The following is a 21510-nucleotide window of genomic DNA, read 5'->3' as shown; positions in this document are numbered from 1 at the left end:
CAAAACTGTTTCGTTGGGTCAAGTGTCGAGTGTTAAAACGACCACATGATGTGATTACAGATATAACAAGCTATTTGAGGGTTGAAAAATCAAAATAATCAGTCTTTTAAATTTCAGTTGAATATTTGTCGATTCTTTTTTCTCTTGGCTGGTTTGACAGCTGTCAAACTGTTTCCGTTAAGAGGCTTTGCAAATGGCCGACCACGAGTAGTAGCCTTCATAACTCAAATGTCAAAAAATGTTGTAAACAAAACTGATCATTCGACGCCGCAATCAATTGTAAGTGGTATTCTAACAATTGTTACATAGCTCGACACTCAATAGGTTGTTATGTAATTAATGAACTCTATAAGATTCTTTACAAAGAAATGTTAGAAGTATACCAACAACATACATAACTGCACACAAATACATCTTACGCTGGCATTCTGTTTTTCTGGGGTGAATTTGCATTTTCTATTCGGCGTTGTTGATGATAGTGTCACTTGTATTTTTTAAATTCATTTGTCCAACGAAAGATAATTTATCAATGCATTACTTTTTGGAAAACTGACATGTTTGCTTTGATCCTCCATGCCACACCTGAACTAAGTAAATTAAATGTAGCAGCTGCAGGTGATAGCAAGGCTGTAGATTGAAGATCATGCTTGAATACAATCAAAAAACTAAATAGAGTGAGAGAATTCTATTTCATTTTCATCTACCAATTAGCTCTAGCATTCCAATCATAGATATAAGCATAAACTTGATATTACATTCTAGTTGACCGCAGTGGATTTTGTAATTGCTTTGAGAGCATAAATCTGACTGCACAACAGCACAGTTATAAAAATGAGTGACGAGGAAGATACAGCAATATTGTTGAATGGTGGCAATCAAGCCACAGAAATACCTGAGAACAAACCTGCAACTGATGATTATCAATGTATACCAGTGAAAAACCTGCGGAAACCTATTCCTAAACAGAAGGATAATTTGACCCCTTTGACATCCAGAAATCAAGATCTTCTTGTGTCAATAGTCGCTGTATTAGCTGGTGTATCTTTTGGATATGACATGGGAATTGCAAAACCAACTGCTTCTGCAATAAAAGAAGAATTTAATCTGAGTTGTTTTGAGCAAGAAACTGTCATCAATGTCTGGTTTGTTGGAGCCCTTTTGGGTGCATTGACAGGTGGTAAGTTTCACAATGTAACTTGAACTTATGTCAAGGATTAGTTACAAATTTATCAATAAGGGGAGCAATATAAACTGACTTTGTTTCTATTTTCAGGGATTCTGATAGACAGTTTTGGTCGTCGATGGACAATGATTTTTACCTTAGTACTCCTGACGTTTGGTTCTTTGCTGTCGGCACTGGCAAATCATTATACTCTTCTGTTATGTGCTCGTATAATATCTGGTTATACCGGAACAGTGTCAGCTATTGCACAATGTATTTACATGTCTGAAGTATCCGAGTCTAACAAACGGGGGTACAACATTACGCTTCACCAATTTGGCACAGCAGCAGGCTTGTTGTTTGCGGTAATAGCTGGTGCTAATAAGAGCACAGATTATCAGTGGAGAATTGCAATGGGTATAACAGCTATACCAGCACTAGTAACTTGTGCTATCACAATAATCTTTTTGCAAAGATCTCCGCCATTTTTATTATTGCAACGCACTCAACATGTAGCAAGAAAAACAGCAAAGAATCCATGGAATAATGTGTTAGAGATGTTTTTCATTATGGCTGGTATGTTGATTCTTCAACAAGGGACAGGAAGACGTCAGGTTTTGTTCTATGCGCCGAGGTTATTTGCGTTGCTGGGAATTTGCTCCAGTGAGTATGAAATTAAATTCTAACATACTAACAATTTCAACTTACTGTGGATTCATTACTGGGGAGCATAAACTTGCTTGAAAAAATTTCAACAGATCTTATCCAATTATTCTATTTAACATGTTTTTGCAGATGTGGCACCAACAACTGCACTGGTAGCACTCGGAATTGTTAAAGTATTTAGTACAATACTTTCATTGGTAGTTGTTGAAAGATGCGGTCGTCGAACCGCTTTGATTACATCTGCAACAATTTGCATGACAGCTGTCTCCCTACTGTCACTACTTGCGACGTTTGACAGAGGTGATGACACACTGGCCAGTATCAATTCTAATTGTATCAATACAATCAACGTTAACATGGGCAATGATAATATGCGGAATGGAAATAACATACCCATTGGATCACCACCACCCTTCCCTCTTCTACCAACGCCATTGGCTATCATAGCCCCCAGTCCTGAAACATGGACACAAGTTAAGGCATCTTGCGAGGTAATATTCAACCTTTCAGCATTAGGCTATAAATGAAACTTTCAAAACACGATACCTTTTTTTTTTTTTTCATTTCAGACTCAAAATATAGTCACATCTGAAGGACTGAATGGTGGCTTACGTATATTGGCAGTCATAACTTTATTGGTTTATGAAGCCGCTTACGCATTGGGCTTGGGTCCTGTTTCATTTTTAACATTGAGCGAGGTATTTCCAGCAACTGTCAGAGGAAAATGTGTCAGTTTCTCAATAGTTGTCCTCTGGATCTCAAATATAGTGGCTACGGAATTGGTTACTAAAATGATAAGTAAGTTTCATAGAATTTAGTTCCTTGCATGTTAACAAATTGATAAATAAGTCGGTGTTAGCTTCCAATTGGATGAAGTTACTAATTTCTCGTTATTTCAATTTGATTTCAGAATCTATGACACTGGCAGGCTCCTATTTATTATATAGTTTCATGTGCCTCGTCACCATATTCTATGTTTTCTTGCTAATTCCTGAAACTAAAGGAAAATCATTACATCAAATTGCACAGGAATTACGGAAAATGTCGCTATCTACTCGTGTGTGTAACAATCTCTGCAGTTTACCTATCGTCTGTCATATTGATTGGATAAAAAAATACAGCGATAATACTGTCAATGGTCAGAGCACACTCATTTGAGAGTGACTAAAGACAGATCAAAACGATGTAGAATTGGAAGCTATTACGAAAAAAATTAGCGATGAATTGGATACATTGGATGTTATTGATGACGACATAAATTGAAATCGAAATATTTATGATCTTTCAACATTAAACAAATGAAAGTCGAATGCATTTTTAAAATACTAGATATTAAGTAATACTGGTCAGGAATATTCACCCGTACATCATTATTTTTCTTAGCTTTTCTAGCTTCAGTATCTAACTGTATTCTTTAATAATTTTAGTTTGGTCATTTCGATTAGAAATGAACGCACTGTTAAACGTATTTGTAATTTCTGACTAACGCCCCTTTGGAATGATATTTCAAAAGAAAATATACATACATATATTCAGAGACAACGAAATGATAATCATTACGAGTAAACTAACTGTGCGAATCATAGTTCTACTGTGATTACATACATTCAATTTCGATACGTAAGCAAACTGAATAGAAGGAAAGATATTCTATTCAAACTTTAACTAATGTTTCATCTTTGTACTGCTATTTTTTTTTTCTTGTTTTTTACCAGATTTACGATTTAACAACGAAGTACTCATAAGAATTACAATCTTTTCATGTCATTACATCCGACAACCATTCGTCAATTCACTCAACAGTATTTGGTAAATAGAGGTATTTGTATTACCGATGTTACTTTAATCATAATTAATTGAGGATTGATTTCCAACACAATAACGTAATGTATGTATAGCGAATAATACAGTAGGTGACATATTGTGGGACTGTGATTAAAATTAAGATGTTAGGTATAAAATTGACTAATTACGATGATCATGTTTGTTCCTTTTTGAAAATAATCTGAAAGTTGTACAATTGTTGATATGTTTTGAATCGCACTTACTGCACTTTTTACATACGCATAATTTTGGCAGCTGTATATTCTATATCATCCTTCTTTCGAGAATAATTCGAATTTTTCCAATCAGATTTTCGAGTACCATGAATGAAAAGAATTCGGTTTACTACGAATGATTGTCATTGTTTCTCTATTCAAGATCTTACTTCACTACAGTCAACGTGAATAAAACATGATCATCTGAACTGGATAAACGAGTTGGTGTCAAATTACTATTAGAGAAAATTACGATACGTAGAAAAATATTTATTCATCACAGAATCAATGCAATACTTAAAATTTTTAGGTAGGCAGTTTATAAGTCTGACAGTTTGATTATCCTACGCTAAATTGAGAACGTATAAAATAATATTTAATTTGTATACAAAATAATAAAAGTCAGATTCATATTACCCAAGCGGCAAGTAAGTCGGCAGGAATATTTTAGTTTGCATACCTTGTTACAAACTAGTGGTAGTTGATTGTCATTGTTCAAGAGTATTTCGTTAGGAATAATAGTAACAAAACTTTCGCATCTACTAAACCGAATAAACTCGGTTTTAATATCTCCGAATGTTGCTATTCACTAATGTAGTCTCTTCATTCATACATCATTTATTTTACACTCTATTTTTATTTATTACTCTATCTATATCATAAACTATATGCTATAGTTGTATATATAAAAAAAAACTTGAAAAACTATATTATTAGCTGTAATACTTTACTGTATACCAACGTAACATCACTTTATGTGAGAAACAATATATCGTCTTTAAGTATTTATGCGTGACGATTCACATCCGCATTTTTATTTACCTGATCCTTAATCATATGAAATAATATTTACAATGTATACTAGTAAAGTATCAATGAACATTGTCAGACAGATATATACAATACATAGATTAAGTTCTAATTATTACGTCAGATCTCGTTCAAATTTTTGCTTGGCTCAACTTTGACTGAGATAATTTTCAGAGGAACATCATTTTGGTTATCAATCAATATGAATTTCATGTGATCGACTTGAACGTATAATCAAGAGAGAAAAGTTGCTTGGAATCTCAACGTCAATTTACTAAAGACGTTGCAATAATATAAACTTTATTGCGTCAGTTGTATACTCACAACTCAAGTCCTTGGAATGTGTTCAGTCTCGTTTGTGGACAGATTGATATATTTTATATGCTTACTCATAAGTTAGCAATAGCGGCAGTATTAGATATTCATTCTGTGTAATAAACTTGGAAGACTTTCTTACATCTACTTACTGGCCATGAGATCAAAATACACACATGAAAAATCCTCTTAGAAGAATAATATCTGCAATTTACCCTCAAAGTGCTTTAGGGACAATTTTGGCATTTGGACTGAACGTTCGTTTTTTACCCCAGTTTTGAAATTTCGGCGGAGAAAGAACTTGTTTCAAAAAAATACTTCGTTTCTCCTTTAAATTTGGAAGACTATTCAAGGCAGTATCCTTGTTTTCAAGCCTGTCTGTATTGGAGGAATTATGTTCACTTATAAAACTATTCCAATGACTTATTCGACTAGTCACTGCGGGTGTTAGGTTTTCTTTGTCGTAAGAAGCCGTAAATTCTTCGGCATTCAATTTATCGTTCAAAATAATCGACATTTGTTTGTCGCAAGCATTTAATTTGGATTGATCAACGTACAACATTGTTCTTGGTTCGCTCAACAGTTCTGAATTCCTGTTTTGTGGCGTTACGGTATATATCAATCTTTCAGACTTAGGTTCAAACCTTTCTCTCAAAAGGGAAAATTTTCTTCTCGGACGATTAACATTTCGTCTACGTTTTTCATATGACGCGTGTAATCCTATCGGGTAGGAAAAATTGGAATTCGCACCTGCTGTTATTGATTTTGGTTTTTTTGGGGATGTTTTTGGCGATTCACTGTCACATAACATTTCATTTTGTGAAGTAGTTGCTCGTGAAAATGCGACCGATGGTGATTCATAATTTTCTGAACATTGTATAACAGCTGATGATTCATGTGAACTGAAGTTCTCGTCAACACTTTTAATCTCTAGAGTCATGTTTCTAAAATTCTCTACCTCGGATCGCAAATTATTTTGACTTAGGGTGGATAATGTCACGTTGGGAACCAGCTTACGAACTTCGTTTGATTTTTCGGGAATCAGTGGTCGCATCTCCACATAAACGTTGTGCTCTTCAACATTTGCAAAATTCAAATTGTCTGCAATGCTGTTGTACTTCTGTATTTTTGCCTTGGGTCCTAATATCGGGGAGTCTGATAAAATGGCATTTATCAGTGGCGTTCTTCTGATAGATCCTGTTGAGTAACATTTGGTCATTTCTTTCATTGCCTCAATTTCTCTGTTGCTATTAAATATCAATGATGAATCCAATAATGACGAATGTGGCATGTTTTTGCAAGGAGAAAACTTATTTAAATCATTTGAGAATAGAACTTTGGCTAGTTGTACTTTTTTTATCAACATCTTTGGATCCAAGTCCTCCCATTGACTTTCTGTCCGATGGTAAACGTGCCTGGGCGAATTTTCTGCAGTGAATTTTCGTATTTCATCAATCGTTGCAACTAATGTACTAACCGAACAATTTTTGGCTCGTCTCAAATCAATGCCGGTATCGGAGCTGGAAACAGAGTCTTCGCGTTCTTCTAAAATTGTATCCAATGCAAACATCCCACCTTTATCGTCGATAACAATCGGTTTTGCAACAAACAAGTTAGCTTCTTCTTCGTCGATGTCTGACAAAGTTGATGTCGATACTTCTTCGTTAGAGGTAATATTCGATTCCCAATCTTCTAGATCATAGACCAATGTGTCTAAATAATCGTCTTGCCTTGAACGTTTGAGCACTTTTCTCGAAGCAGGACTTATGCATGTAGGATCCGAAAATTCCGAACTAAATGTAGTGCCAGTAGCTGAACTGGTCAATGTATCTCTGCGTCTATCTCTAACTACGCTATCATCGTGAATATATGTTTCTATATCAGTGTATCCTTTCCAGCTACGTATGCACCACGGAGGTCTTGCGATTCCCAAGGGACATACATTCTCATAATCATGAACCGAAGTAACATGGCTCATAGTGTCCTCTTTTTGAGAAATTTCTTCTGAAATTTTATCACTCTCGGATATTTTGTCAGTCTCTGATATCACAGGCGTATCTAATCTCTCTCGATCCTTTATGCTGTCAGGAATATCCAATGGATCTTTGGAAGTGGAGTCCATTGTTGAAGAAATTTCTTCAAAACTGTTCAAACTAAAATCTATTTCGGATTCGGTGGCCATCATTGGTCTTCGTTTTTCAAATTTGAACTTTTTTTCTACATAATTATCTTCATCAGTAACTAATTCCAGCCCTAATTGAGCCGAAGAACAAATTCCACGTCGTTTTTGCGATTGCAAACTAGAGTTCAGATCATCAGGTTTAGAATCATCTGTTTCCAAACCTAATTCAACTGGAGAACATATACCTCTACGCTTCTGTCGACGCAACGTCTCTATATTATTACACTCTACATAATCATCCTCTATACTATCCATATTGTTAGAATGTGATAGATTTGGACGGATGAAATTTTGATGGTTCCCAGACATTTGTGAATGAAGTATTTCATTTGCTATATTCTGAGTATTTGAACAATTTGACGAATTTTGTAAATGGGTTACATAATTCTGTGAATTCGAATTATTCATGTCACTTACAGTCGAGTTTTCCATAATGACTTTCACAACCGTCTCAGCTTCATCTGTGATTTCACAGCTCTGGTTCACAATGCCCTCTTCAACAAACTCGGAACTTTGAACTATATTTGTAAGCAATGATTTTTTATCAGCAGTTATATCATCAGATACCGTTGTAACTTGTGATAAGTCAACTGAGTGTTGTAGTGATAAAGCAGATGCATGCCAACGATGCTTAAGAGACCTAAGTGTTCCCGATTTGTCTATTGTTTTTTCCGACGCAGTCTCAAGATCATTGTTTGTACTATCACAAAATTTGATTGGCCCAGTCGGATGGAATTTACCATAATAGAGAAGCATACTTGTCAATCCGATTATTGTTCCACCGATTATCATGATCGTCGATACCGTAAGAACAATAGTTTTTAACGATCCTCTAAAATATGCGAGGTAGATTGACAAAAAGACAATATTTTGAATCACTGTTATCCCATAAAAAGCCAGAGCTCGATAACGAGATCGTCCTTCGCATAAATTAAAAAAATCAAAACAGTATATTATACCAATTACGCAGTTGTAGATTCGTTCTTCCCATCTTGTTGGACAAAAATCTGTATTTTGGAGAACTACCCATATCGTCATTCCTAGCCAATGAATACCTGTAAAATAAATTTCCAATCTCAGTGCCACAGATCGGAAGAGATTGCTAAACATGCTAATTGACATCCAAATACTTTGGTCAATTTATAGACACTAGAACTTTCGAAAATATTACCAAGTAGTAGGAATATCCATTCTCTGATGCAAACAGCTGCCAAAACTAAAGCGGCAATTCTCGAAGTCAGCATTCCACCTCTCCATAATGCTTGGAGTGTCAGACTGGGCCATGCAGCGTTACATTTATCTGGCCGCGCTCTGCGCATAGCTCTTGTATAAGCGGCTATTGCCCATGCTAAAGAGCACAAGGAAGCAGCGGCTGAAATACCTATAATAGTCAAGTTTTTTGAAATCATGAAGATTCTGGCACTGCATTTATATTTTGGGATAGGATAGAATCTGCATGTACGTTTCTCAGGCATCTACTGTACTTCTAGTCCAAAGATAAATGCAATGTACCGATGCTACATTCATTCAAATTTTATCATCCCGGACATCCCCTTTGTTTCTCTAAGCCTTTCCTTATCTAACATACAAAAATCGGCTGCGATGGTGTCGTTTCAGATAAGCTGTAAAATAATCACATGTATCCTCCCACTCAACTTTCGTTACAAGCACGGAGATGAAACTATCTTGCATCTCAAATGCGTTCAAAACCAAACCAGTGCCCCTGAAAACTTGGCAGCGGTAATATCATCTTTCCAAACGGCTTCTACTTTGAACAGCAAACTTTAAAAAATTTTTGAAAATTGGGTCAATCATATATTTATATAATAACTAATTGTTGAACGATTGAATATAAGTGAATTTCGGCTCTCGATTTACGTTTGTTCAAAACTTAGATTGTGAATTCAATTGAAAAAAAAATTCTTCCTAAGAGTGAACAATGCAGAGTGCAACAATGAGGACAGTGAGTTTATTGAATTTACAGGTGGGTGTCATGATTAACATGCACTTCATTTTGAGCATTCTTTGCACATACTAGAAGAAGAATAAAATATCAAACATCCTGTAGGAAGCTAATATCATCAGTTATTGGTTTCTACAGTCTGAATTCAAGGAAAGTTTTGTTTTATCAGAAAATTTTTTTTTTCCAATTGTATAGAGACATGCTCGGTGGATAACAATATGCATATTGGGCTTAGCAGCTCTAACAATTGTTGGAAGAAGTCCATTGATCAAGCAGTTACCGGAGCCTGTAGCAGTACCGGATTTTGTACGGCTAAAACAATTTACAGAGTCAATTCCTGTCCAAAGTAAAGTGAATCTAAATGACTATCCTGATAATAACATGACGTCCATGAAAATGAGTGAACTAAAGACTGAGCTGGAGATTAGAAGAAAAAGGGTCGATGATATCTGTCAAATAATTGAAAATGAAACATCTTCCTTTCATACAGCTATGTCTAAACTGATTATTGACACGTACGTGAATATACCTCACATCTATTCTTACCATTGATGTTCAATAACTAATGTTTACTTCCATTTTTAGAAATCATGGACTATCATGGTGCCCAATATATAAGGTTGGTAGTTCTACATGGATGGAACACTTTGCTGTGTTAGGTAGAACCTTCTCTGATTTAACTGTAGACTTGATTAGGCGCAATATACTCCAAGTCAACATTATAGCTAGACAGGCATTCCCAAATTATGACGTTGAAACAATGCTTGAGGTTTGTAAAGAATAGAGGAAATATCGATTCTCATTTGGTTACAATTAGCTCAAACTTGAACCAAGACATATTCTCATTTTCAGAAAATCAAACGAACAAAGAAGTTTTTAATTGTGCGTCATCCATTCGAACGTATTTTGTCAGCTTACAGGGATAAGTTGGAAAATATCGATGGTAGAGAGTATTACTACAAGAAATTTGGACGTCACATTACGCAACGGTATCGTCATAAAAATGCTAGTCTTGACACCAGGATAGAGCCTAGTTTTACAGAATTTTTGAGATTCATCGTTGAAGAAAAATATTTTGACGAGCATTGGGCTCCATATACTCAAACCTGCAGACCATGTGAACTCAAATATGATTACATCCTCAAGTTTGAAACATTCAAAAGAGACGAAGACTTTTTAATTCAAGAACTAGGACTGAATAAATACTTGCACACAAGAGGTGATGTCAGACACGTTAATCCACGTGGTCCCACAACAGCCATGACCAGTAGGAAATATTTCAAAAACGTGCCAGAGTTACTCATAAAAAAAGTGCATCAAGTATATGAGAAGGATTTCAAATTATTCAATTATTCCCCTGCAGATTATTACGGCTTGACCACAAAGCAGCCTTGAAGAGAACAAACATGGTATTGCTGTCAATTCAATAGAATCACGAGATACTTACTTGTCCAAAATAAAGCTCGTTGAAGTACAACCATTACATATAGTTGGAGTAAAATTTGTGGAGCAGCTTCCATAAATGATTCAAACAAATGAAGCATGCATATATCACTCTGCTGTCTGAGCACCCAGTCTTTCTCGCTCTTTGATTGGCCAGTTTTCAAAGATCGTATCGCTGCGTGCAATAAGACTAAGTATCTGAATAAACAGTAAAAATAAAAAGTTTCACAGCATGCCAAGACAACGCCATATGCAATAGTGCAAATGTATTAAAATAATACAATGACTAAAAAATCTTTTGTGAATACTAAGTTACAGCCAATAAGCTCTAATTCATCATTAGCGCTTGAAAGTCAAGTCTATAGGTGCTTGTGTCTGTTATCGAAGCACAGATCAGTTCAAATAGCAAATATTGTGTTTTAAAAATGTATGAAATTAGCCGTTTTACCTGTGAACAATACCCATGAGTATGAAATGTGATATCCAATGAGTATAATTCAGAGATCCGTCGCTGTGATGCCATCTCAAGCTGAATAGCTGCACAATCATTGCAGGAAGCAGCATAAATATTAGTGTAAAGTATGCCCATCCTGAATATCCAATAGATAGGTAATCGTTGACAACTAAGCCATCTGAATTAAGTTCAAGAACAAATTAATCAAAGTAATTGTAAGATTAAAAACTGTATTTACTGAAGAGTTAAAAAATGGTAATTAACAAAGACAATTCGTTAAATTGTAAATAGGTTCATCATGTGATACTTGTGCTAATTAAAATTCGAATAATTTTCAAATATTTAAATTCGAACTTTTCCTCGATAATTCTAAGGGTAATGAAAGGTTGAAAAATAAGGGCCTTCCCTGCCTCTCAGGATTCATACCTGATTTCGTATTATTATGGTGGGAGTTAGGTTAGGGCAGTGGGGGTGGTAGACTGAGGAGTGTTTCGTATGTCACCTGTTACGATATCTGCGAGGAAAGTGCCGATTGAGAAGACGCACAAAATAACGTCCAACACTTTGAAATTGTAATTGACAGGTTTACATTGTGAATCGATTGTTGTGTCTTCCGTTTTTGATATTTCATTGCACAAAGCACCGACCGGTTTTGACTCTGCAACCGCCATCTTCCCCGACAAGCGTCAGGGGTGTATTCGACAAGTTTTGAACTGGTATAACAAATCAAAGTTCTCGTGGACTTTACATGGTACAGTCTTTATACTTGTGACGGGTGAGATCGTTCAAAATTGATCTTTCGTTAACTACCTACAACATTCATTCAGGAGGTTGTTCATTTGCAGATACATGATCATATTGTTCTAAAAACCCTCATTGTTGGTATTCTACAAATAAATTTCAACGTATACGTATCAACTGCGAAAGAAGCATGATTGCTCCTCAATTTTTCACAATACAATACCATAAATTTTGAAAATCGCACGCTACTTCGCCAGGTAAACATATCGCATGGCGCAATCAATCGCATTATTGCACTGCAACAATGAGCAACAATGCTAACTGGCTACTTTAACGTACTTGATTAATCCTCATAATTTTAATCACGATTGATTCGATATGAGGTCACAGTCTTTCACTGCACTAATAAATGCCGACTTAAATACAGGTAATTTCTGCTCGGATTTGACACTGAAAATTCGTACAATAAATCCTCGATTTTAATACACCCCGGCCCTTGAAGTTAACCGCCAAGGGTAGTGACACCATCCGTAGGCTTGTGGAAGTGAGGTCGAATCAACTTCGAATTTTTGGTTAATTTTGGTAACGCGCTGATCTGTGTTGTTGGTATAGTTCACGGCGGGTTGCCGGCCGCCATCTTGGACCTCGCTCGTTTGAGAAGCCGGCCGCCCGCAAAAATCCCAAGTTTCACGAGTTTGCGTGGCTCCAGGTGCCCCGTAAAAAAGTTTAGTGGGCCCGTGACGAAATTTGGAGGCCCACCGTGGACAAATTGATAAGGATTCGGATCCGGAATGCTTTAGGTGAGTCGAAAATGAGCCCACATTAACCACCCGAATGCTGGCGTGTGATTTTTCTATCATGATTGTGTGCACGATTTGTCTGCGTGTGTGCGTGCTGTGCAGTGTGTAGCATCTTGGACCTCGTTCACGTCGTGAACAGTTCCCAGTCTCAAAGAAAAAAAAAAATAATCCTTGTCTATCGTTGGGCTGGAGCTACGAGGAAACATCGCCCGCGCTTTAATTTTTTTCATATCCATGCGTTTTCCTGTGATCTAGGATAAACCAAATACTTCTGCTTCAATCAATATACGAGTGATGTTCTCTTCAATTTCCTCGTAACACTTCTTTCATTTTCAGGTAACTTCGCTTTTATTTATCACGTTTTATTATTTTCTCTATTTCATTTTTGGCTATTGTTTTCCCCACTATTTTGTGCTCAATTTTTTTCTTTTTTTTCTCAACTAACCACACTTTACAAGCCATTCATGACTGATTCACATACGCATTTTTACTTGATAAGCTAACAGAATAGCACACCCATTCTTAACCTTACTATCATCGGTTCTATTGCTCTGCAATATCAGTGGTAGCGATGATTCAGAAGTACTAATTCCTAAGACTTTGGTGCAATGTAATTAATAAGACATTTTTTGGGTATGCTTCTTTCTTACTTTACCGGAAATACATCATTCTATTAATGAAATTTGAGTTTCGCAACATCCATGAGATTTGTGTTCAATGCGTCCATTTCACAATCAATGTTATGGAATAGCAAAAAAATGATTGATTTGAAATTCTGTCAGACTAAAGTTATTTAAAAATTAGTGTTGTTGGCCTATTATCTTTTGAATGTACGTCAAACCACCCATAGCTGTACGAATTTCTAGTGAGTTCATAGCATGTCTTATGATCAGTGGCATGTATTTGACTCTGCGACCAAGAATTAGTAACATAAGATTTCTGTAAAACAATGCTGATAAAATTGCATGATAAACTTATATTTAAGAATATCACTCTTGTATTTATTTTAGGTAAGCGATTCGATATCATCTTTTGTTGTACGTAATTTCACTCTGAATGATCTTATGCATAAAAGTCTATTTATATTCTCAGTTATTGGCTATTGATGCTTGACCACATCATTTGATTGCTCGTCTATCGGACGATGGGCCGGCGCAGCTCGTTGCTTTTGCTTTCGGCAGTTATAGGTACTGACGTTGTGTGCACGTGGTTTATCTGTACTGAAGAGCCTATGTAATCCTTCAATCAAAATTTTTCAACTTCACTTACAAGCTGAACACATTGTCATACTGATTCGTAAAAAACTAATTACTTTTCCATTCTGACCAGTTATAAAACGAATAACTCGTAACATCTGTAAGATCATCAAATGTACTGCATGGCTTTGTAAATATTGTATGGTTTATGTAAACAGCTAAATAAGTAACCATTGACCAACTAAGTATGTTATTCTAGTTCGAATAAATGTTTGTCTAGTGCTTAGATTGAATATTTCAGGTTTGGACAATAATTTATAATATTTAATCGACGGATAACAAGATATTTTCATTTGTGGCTCTGTTCGAAGTAACAGTTTTTCATTGCATCCATCTACAACTATGTGTTGATAAAAAATTTGGATCAGATTCATTGTAGATATTAAAGACTAGGAACACCTCTTATTTATCCCATATTTATTTTGATGGTGCTGCTACTATTGTTGATCAGTAGTACCATCATGATTCAATAATGTAATTTAATTTCACAGGATTACTCCTGCATTCATATGTTGGTAGCTGGGTGAGCGGTGGATGCAGCGTAGTTAGTAGTCGAAGGTTTTGGCTGAGCGACGGAGGCAGCGCAATTAGCTTAGTTAAGAACGGTAACGAAGACGTCAGAGATCTTGTGACAATGGCGCTGCCAAGCAGAGCGCGAGTCTACTCGGACATCAATTCACACAAGCCTCGCGAGTACTGGGACTACGAGTCCTACGTTGTTGACTGGGGGTGTGTGTTTTTCTTTATTACAAAATTAGAGCCGAATAATTCATAATAACCATTTTAATAATAGTAATACCAATAGTAATGATACCAATAGTGACAATCTAAAGGACTAAACACAAGTTTTTTGATGAAATTTTAAACTTGTTAATTAGGGCGGGTATTTGCTATTGTTCAAATTAAATTGATGCAGCCCGGCAAAGTACCAAACAAACAACAAACTGGTTTTCATTCTAATGGAGATCCATTCATATATTCAGACGCATTTTCAAATTACAGTCAGCAAGATGATTACCAATTAGTCAGAAAACTGGGCCGGGGGAAATACAGTGAAGTATTTGAAGCCATCAATGTCACAAATAATGAAAAGTGTGTCGTCAAAATATTAAAGGTATGAGTATCAAAAACTTCAATCTTTGACAAAATAATATTTTATGTATGTACACTTATGTAGTGGAAAACTCAGAAATCTGGGGTTTTCAACATGGTTCATACCTGCATTAGTTACCTATGTTGCTCTCTTTGTTTATCACATATGATGGAAGCACTGTTTTATAAAATTTATACTTTCAGCCAGTAAAAAAGAAGAAGATAAAGAGAGAGATCAAAATTCTGGAAAACCTGAGAGGTGGGACCAATATTATCACACTACAGGCAGTTGTCAAAGACCCAGTATCAAGGACGCCGGCATTGATATTTGAACATGTGAATAACACTGACTTCAAACAGCTCTACCAGACGCTTACGGATTTCGACATCCGATACTACCTCTACGAATTATTAAAGGTATTTTTTCTCTTCTAGCTTACCATAGTATGCCAGCCTAAACTGGTTCATTCGATAATCACTACAGATAGATAATTTTTATATCATTCCGAATTGAATATTTCACCATCTGCCAGTTGCAAGCTTGTGGTTAAGTTAAAGTGTAAAATTTATATGATATTGGTCAGTCACTTTAATTTTTTAATTAAACTGTGCGTTACTACTTTCAGGCTTTGGACTATTGCCATAGTATGGGAATAATGCACAGAGATGTAAAGCCGCACAACGTTATGATCGATCATGACAATCGAAAGCTGCGGCTGATTGATTGGGGTTTAGCAGAGTTTTATCATCCAGGACAGGAGTACAATGTACGTGTAGCGTCCCGCTATTTTAAAGGCCCGGAGCTACTAGTCGACTATCAGGTCAGTTGAATTTTGCAAAATACTTGATCAGTTGCATATTGACTAGTAGGATAATGAACCAATATTTTTTTGTTCAATCTTTGAATATATCGGTTCACTATTTGTTTCAGATGTATGACTACTCACTAGATATGTGGTCGCTTGGTTGCATGCTGGCGAGTATGATATTCAGAAAAGAACCATTTTTCCACGGACATGATAACTATGATCAGCTAGTGAGAATCGCGAAAGTTCTAGGAACTGAGGAGCTTTTTGAGTACCTGGACAAGTATCACATCGAATTAGATCCTCGTTTCAACGATATCTTAGGTCGCCACTCGCGCAAGCGTTGGGAACGTTTTGTCCATTCGGAAAACCAGCATCTTGTTTCTCCCGAAAGCCTTGATTTCCTTGATAAACTTCTACGCTATGACCACTACGGGAGACTCACTGCGCGCGAAGCAATGGACCATCCATATTTTTGTAAGTCACACTCCAAACTATCTAATCGAACTCAAACGGTGAAATAAATCGCTTCGATTCTCAATGACTATACGAATTACTAGAGGTTTGGATACTCAGTGACCATAGGCTTACTCGTACATAGAATCATGACAAATGGAATCAATTTGTAGCATAAAGCCGAAATATCTAACGCATTATTAATTTTCAGAAATGAAACGTTACAAAATCCGAGTTAAAAATGCGTTTTGTTATTCTATCTTACAGATCCCATAGTAAAGGAACAAGGTCGGCTTACCATGGTCTCGTCGTCACCTACTCCCATGACGGGCTCACTGCCTGTAGTTGAGTAGCGGCCCAGGTAATGTCTCTCCATCGTCTTAATTTATTACGATCTTCACTAATTAGTACTATACATATTAAAACAGAGTCTATTTATCTATTACTTGATCACTGTTACATTACCTGTTCAACCGCCACGATACTTTATACTTACCTAAAAAAACAATATAACATGATTTCCATCTCATTCAAGTATTATCCAAGAATTGTACATAATAAATATAGACTTACCAATATTTTCTGTGAAATCCTTTCACTCTGTAACAAGTATTATTCTTTCAATTGTCTCTACAATTTTATTGAAATATATAGCACTATTTGGAGCTGACATCAAATTATTAGGATCTTACCAATGGAAAATGATAAGCTGATCAAATATTATGTTGTTTACTAGCAGCATTCCTATTGAATTAAAGTCAGTAACACTATTGGATTTTTAAAAATGGTTCAGTAGAAGTTCATCAATTCCAACCCGGCTAATCTGTGAACATTCATCAGAGCAACATATTTTCCGTTATTAAATAACTCAAGTTGACGCTTATGTTCACGATATTTACACATTTTCTTTCTATCAACCCTAAAACAATCTATAAGATCTAATCTACCCTCACAGCTAGTTGAATCCTTTTGTGGACAGACGTAGTTGACGTTTGAATAGCTTTTATTAAATATTTAACACTCGAGGATATTAGCGGTATTAAAATTATACTACCAAGTCAGAATTATGAGCTGGACCCAGAAAACATTCTCCTTAGTCTGGCGATTGAAATTAATGTCTCTAACAATATATATGAATAATTGGAACTTATTGTTTCAACTCCATCACTGTTTTAATTGATGCGACTTTGCTAGCAATTTTGTAATTTGAGTTCCAAAAATGATAAACTAGTTTGGAATCATTAAAAGTCCATCATTTGGTGCATCATGCATATCCATATACAGTTGTAACATGTGTGTCAGATCTGATACCAAAATAGCAGAAAATAAATAACTAAGGAAACGAAGCCCACCACAATCATGCTTATAGATTCTATTTATCCTTCGTATTATATCTTTGTGTGTCTTCTGGTATATTTAATGGAGTCGTAACACTATTTTTCAAGAATCAAGACAAAATAAAAATTCTTTCACCTAATGATAATTGATCAAAGTTACAAATTGCATTGTTAGAAAATGGTCGCTCAGCAATCGGTTTGTTGCAGATGACCACAGCGTGGCAGTGGGCAGTATGCCGGTACCAGTTGCCGTTTCCGGGTCAGCTGGGCTAGGGGTCGGGGACGGGGTCGAAGGCGGGGAAGGGGGCCCTCTAGAAGAGCCCTCACCCCCTCAGCCGACACCCCAGCTTATATAACCATAACATCCCCAAATTTTCCAACAACCCCCAAGCTACTTCTAAACACAAAACAACATCAGATACACAGTATTGTCAACGTCATACCTTTGCGCACTACTAGAATTCAGTCCGAAGGAAACCAATCGATTGAGTCATCGAAAATAAAGACTAGTCGTTTGCTGAACATCAATAGCGCAAACTTTGCTCTTCAGACACCACACGGTTTATCAAGCTTTGGCCGTATTGAAATATCTGAAATAACGAAAATAATCATAGAATGAATTTGCGGCTTTTTATTATCGAAAACTAGCCGTTTCAATGAAATTAATTCTAACCAATTGTTAACTCTATTGGGTATTTATTTAGTTATGATACTGGTGTGCGGGCTGTTTTTTTGGCTCGTTTTAAAACCACTGATCAAAAATTACGTCGCCAAAACACATGCATAGTTAGGTCCTGATTTTTTCACAGATTGTTCATATTTATGGATACACCGATAGCGATAATAGGTCATTCAAATTAGTATATTTAACGACGACAAAAATGTTCATTTATATCTGATACCACAATAATAGCTGAATAAAATGTTTGTTATAGCCAAAATTTTTTTGTAAAATGTATTCACCTGCATCCAACATAGTAATTATCATCGAATTTAACTTAAAAACTTTCTGGACATCGTGCAAGAAAATTCGTTAGACATTCTTTACATTGTACAGTTGGTTGAAATCTATACGTTAATAAATTATGTCGCATGTTACACAGTCGTTATAATTATAATTAATTCATGTCGGTAGATACTTCATTGTGACTTACACTAGAACCTCATGTGATTGTACGTAACATCACTGTGCTAATGAAATTTTCTAATGAACATGAAATGTCATAAATGTACAGTAGTATCTTGAACATTTCACTCTTTCGTTGAAATTAATGCTGAAATAAGCTGTGAAAAAGTTAGAACAAAACGATGAAAAAGTTTATGTTAGGCAATATTCAAAGTTACTGAGATTTAATAATGTACAGTCCTTTTATAGTTAATTTAGTGGATATAGTTAACATTATTCAAAGAAAGTAATTTTGAATATAAAATCGCACCAAAATGGAATCAACCTATGAGTAATGGAAAGAATATTGTGCTCGTATCACGCACTATACGTCATCAGCTGTCAGAGTCTGCATTAGGTGAAAACAGTACCTTAATATTCATATTATATTATTATACTTCTGAATTAATGTTTCGTGGACTGAAAATGCACAGATAATTCCCTATCACTGTCACAGATTAATACCAACGACAGGCTTTGGACAAACGTCGTACATGCTATAGTAATACAATATCTTATAGCTACAATGATCAAAGCTAACTGTAAATTTCAAGCATGCCCCCAAATCCTATGAACAAAGTCTGCCACTGGTATCAGTGTTGCAAAAAATTTCTGCAAATAAATCCGAAATGTGACAGCATATATTTCTGTTTATCAATAGCTCAGCATTGTCCTTTCCGGTGATGAAGGCAAATCTAATGTGCAAAATAAATGATGATAGCGAATAACTTCAACGACATTGATAATTCACTTTAGTAAAATAATCCTGCAACTATTAGCTTGTGCAGCAGCTATTTAGCGAGTACGTTTATTTTGATTCATAGGTCCGGCTGGTAATTGCAGGATTAAATTGTATACCTAAATAATGATTGTGTAAGAAGTGTGTTGACCTGCCCTGAAGTGGTACTTAGAGAAAATATTAAATTTCTAATAAAAATGTAACTATTTCATAAGTATGTTCAATACAAGGCTGGTTACCACACTAATTTAATATTTTATCACGATTACTACGCGACACATTTGAAATAACAAAGGTGTAAATTACCCAAACTACACTTGCTCCCATTATTTTTTGTTCAATAATGAATTTTGGGTACCAGCACTGAAAAATCGAATCGATCATCTATTCACATTGCATAATTATGTCTTAAGGATTTGTAAAGATGTTTGTATACGTCAAATTTTATCTGGAACCTGCACCTGTTTCATTTTTATAGGTGCTGATGTACTGTTTGTCTAAGTAACTATGTGTTTGCAGTTTCCATACATCATGGAGCTATAAAATTCTCCTAAGCAAAATCATATGTTGGATAGTGTATGATATTTACTATATTTTTTATTTTGCAAAGAAAAAACTAACGAAAACAAATGATAATAACAATGATAAGATGATGAATTAATATAAACGTATACGGTTTTCTTTACATTATTTTATGACGTAGCTGTTCAATTCGATGGTTTCATGAATAAAATATTTAGGGTGTATCCAAGTGATTGACGCTTAGTCGTGATGTAATTTCAACGTTAAAAATTCCTAATGATAATCGAAATCTCGTCACCTCAAAAGAAAGTATGGTTGAGAAATGCCCTAACAAATGAAACTATATTTAATTTTTTTTCTATTCGAGTACAGCAAAAGTAATAATCTTTCCTAAAGTGGCACACTATTTTTGCCAGCATATTTTGCCAGATGTGCATATTTTTACGTCCCATAAACAATTCCGAATGTCAGGTTTTATAGCATCCATTGAATTTACCTGTTTTTCGTTATGCAAATAATAATCTTCACAGATAGCCCATTTATAAATTTCGTGTCGTTCATTGGTAAATTTTCACGTTTGCAAACCTTTGTCAATACCATAGGGAGCTCCTTATACTTTATTATCCATCATTATAGAGTGAAGAGTTAATATTAAGTAAAAAATCATTACCATTTATTTGTTTCTCAAAGAATGGTGTCATTTTTCTGTTTAACTCTGCACCACCTTAGCATCGATAATGATTAGAATGGCAAAAATTGTGTGCGGCTATTCGTTTCCCCCAACCCTCTGTTCATATGTTAAGTTTACAATAATCTAGTTTAGTTTTCTAGAAAAAAGTGAGTAGTAATTAATTTCTTTTCAATTAGATGAAAGATAATTAAAAATTGAATAAATGAATCAATATTGATGAGAAAAGTCGGTATGAGTTGTTTATGTTTATCGCATATTTATCGAAACAAATAATAAACATTTACGATTAATAATCAAAGTTTTCAGCGTCATTGACTTTGTTAACAAAAATGAATTTAAAAAAAATATCCAACAACAAGAGTTCAAGAAAAATCTTTTGTCGTGTGTCATTCTAAATTTAATGAGAATTGTGAAAGCAAAAATTAGTTGGAAGTATAATTTCAGTATAAATATCGATGAACTGTCACAAGTTATTAAATTATTGCATTCATTAAAGAGTCAAAATAATAATATTAATATTAATAATAATGATAAAAATAATGATATTGATAATGATAAATGCAAATAAAAGTTAATTTTTTTTAATTTTACTACCGCAGCATTAAGATTTAGTTATGTTATCTTTGATACATCATAAAAGCGACATACGGGCCTTGTATAGATCAAGCATAAATCATAAATTACACTCACATAAGCTATTATCATAGCGAAACATTTTCACGCCATTGCATTGTATTCGGTGATCAAAAAATGTTTTATAAAATGTAAATACTACATGTATTTAATTTTTCAAACGCGAAACAAGTTTTACGTCATTTTCTCAACTTTAGCTTTAAGACAATAACTAACTATGTTCCCAAGGCCCGTACAG

General features: G+C 35.1%; 4 protein-coding genes and 1 long non-coding RNA gene across 13 annotated transcripts; 3 read left to right on the top strand and 2 right to left on the bottom strand.

Annotated features, from left to right (window-relative positions):
* The first annotated feature begins 4 nt into the window (after positions 1 to 4).
* On the top strand, positions 5 to 4670 carry LOC105684236 (solute carrier family 2, facilitated glucose transporter member 10-like). Of its 2 annotated transcripts, XM_020851312.3 has the most exons (7): positions 5 to 279; positions 607 to 674; positions 763 to 1177; positions 1274 to 1825; positions 1958 to 2319; positions 2398 to 2626; positions 2739 to 4670. In XM_020851312.3, the coding sequence occupies exons 3-7, from the start codon at positions 832 to 834 to the stop codon at positions 2984 to 2986; spliced, it is 1737 nt and encodes a 578-aa protein (XP_020706971.2). In that variant the 5' UTR covers positions 5 to 279; positions 607 to 674; positions 763 to 831; the 3' UTR covers positions 2987 to 4670. The 2 variants fall into 2 exon arrangements, with proteins under 2 accessions (XP_020706971.2, XP_012252859.2); XM_012397436.4 differs by lacking the exon at positions 607 to 674.
* LOC105684214 lies at positions 4117 to 12065 on the bottom strand. 3 transcript variants are annotated; one of them, XM_012397399.4, is made up of 5 exons: positions 11537 to 12065; positions 11029 to 11212; positions 10585 to 10778; positions 8346 to 8555; positions 4117 to 8229 (listed from the first exon to the last, which is right to left on the bottom strand). In XM_012397399.4, the coding sequence occupies exons 1-5, from the start codon at positions 11703 to 11705 to the stop codon at positions 5210 to 5212; spliced, it is 3777 nt and encodes a 1258-aa protein (XP_012252822.2). In that variant the 5' UTR covers positions 11706 to 12065; the 3' UTR covers positions 4117 to 5209. The 3 variants fall into 3 exon arrangements, with proteins under 3 accessions (XP_012252822.2, XP_020706970.2, XP_048510351.1); XM_020851311.3 differs by having other exon boundaries at positions 11461 to 11581; XM_048654394.1 differs by lacking the exons at positions 10585 to 10778; positions 11537 to 12065 and having other exon boundaries at positions 11029 to 11160.
* LOC105684238 (carbohydrate sulfotransferase 11-like) lies at positions 7841 to 11375 on the top strand. 4 transcript variants are annotated; one of them, XM_048654411.1, is made up of 5 exons: positions 7847 to 7979; positions 8792 to 9158; positions 9333 to 9652; positions 9723 to 9906; positions 9990 to 11375. In XM_048654411.1, the coding sequence occupies exons 2-5, from the start codon at positions 9114 to 9116 to the stop codon at positions 10530 to 10532; spliced, it is 1092 nt and encodes a 363-aa protein (XP_048510368.1). In that variant the 5' UTR covers positions 7847 to 7979; positions 8792 to 9113; the 3' UTR covers positions 10533 to 11375. The 4 variants fall into 4 exon arrangements, with proteins under 4 accessions (XP_048510370.1, XP_048510368.1, XP_048510369.1 ...); XM_048654413.1 differs by lacking the exon at positions 8792 to 9158 and having other exon boundaries at positions 7841 to 7979; XM_048654412.1 differs by lacking the exon at positions 7847 to 7979 and having other exon boundaries at positions 8563 to 9137.
* Positions 12066 to 12387: 322 nt separating the features above from the next.
* LOC105684250 (casein kinase II subunit alpha) lies at positions 12388 to 20172 on the top strand. Of its 3 annotated transcripts, XM_048654414.1 has the most exons (9): positions 12388 to 12575; positions 12831 to 12911; positions 14323 to 14560; positions 14834 to 14945; positions 15128 to 15340; positions 15550 to 15744; positions 15855 to 16206; positions 16453 to 16546; positions 17730 to 20172. In XM_048654414.1, exons 3-8 carry the CDS (start codon positions 14466 to 14468, stop codon positions 16536 to 16538), a joined length of 1053 nt encoding a protein of 350 aa, XP_048510371.1. In that variant the 5' UTR covers positions 12388 to 12575; positions 12831 to 12911; positions 14323 to 14465; the 3' UTR covers positions 16539 to 16546; positions 17730 to 20172. The 3 variants fall into 3 exon arrangements, with proteins under 3 accessions (XP_048510371.1, XP_012252886.1, XP_012252884.1); XM_012397463.4 differs by lacking the exon at positions 12831 to 12911 and having other exon boundaries at positions 14351 to 14560; XM_012397461.4 differs by lacking the exon at positions 12831 to 12911.
* On the bottom strand, positions 16453 to 17161 carry LOC125500708. The gene is made up of 3 exons (XR_007278150.1): positions 16878 to 17161; positions 16759 to 16785; positions 16453 to 16681 (listed from the first exon to the last, which is right to left on the bottom strand). It is a non-coding gene; the product is annotated as an uncharacterized LOC125500708 (long non-coding RNA).
* Positions 20173 to 21510: the final 1338 nt, after the last annotated feature.

Source organism: Athalia rosae, chromosome 4 (assembly GCF_917208135.1).
Source record: "Athalia rosae chromosome 4, iyAthRosa1.1, whole genome shotgun sequence".
Classification (NCBI taxonomy): domain Eukaryota; kingdom Metazoa; phylum Arthropoda; class Insecta; order Hymenoptera; family Athaliidae; genus Athalia; species Athalia rosae.
This window is presented reverse-complemented; position numbering and strand designations above follow the sequence as displayed.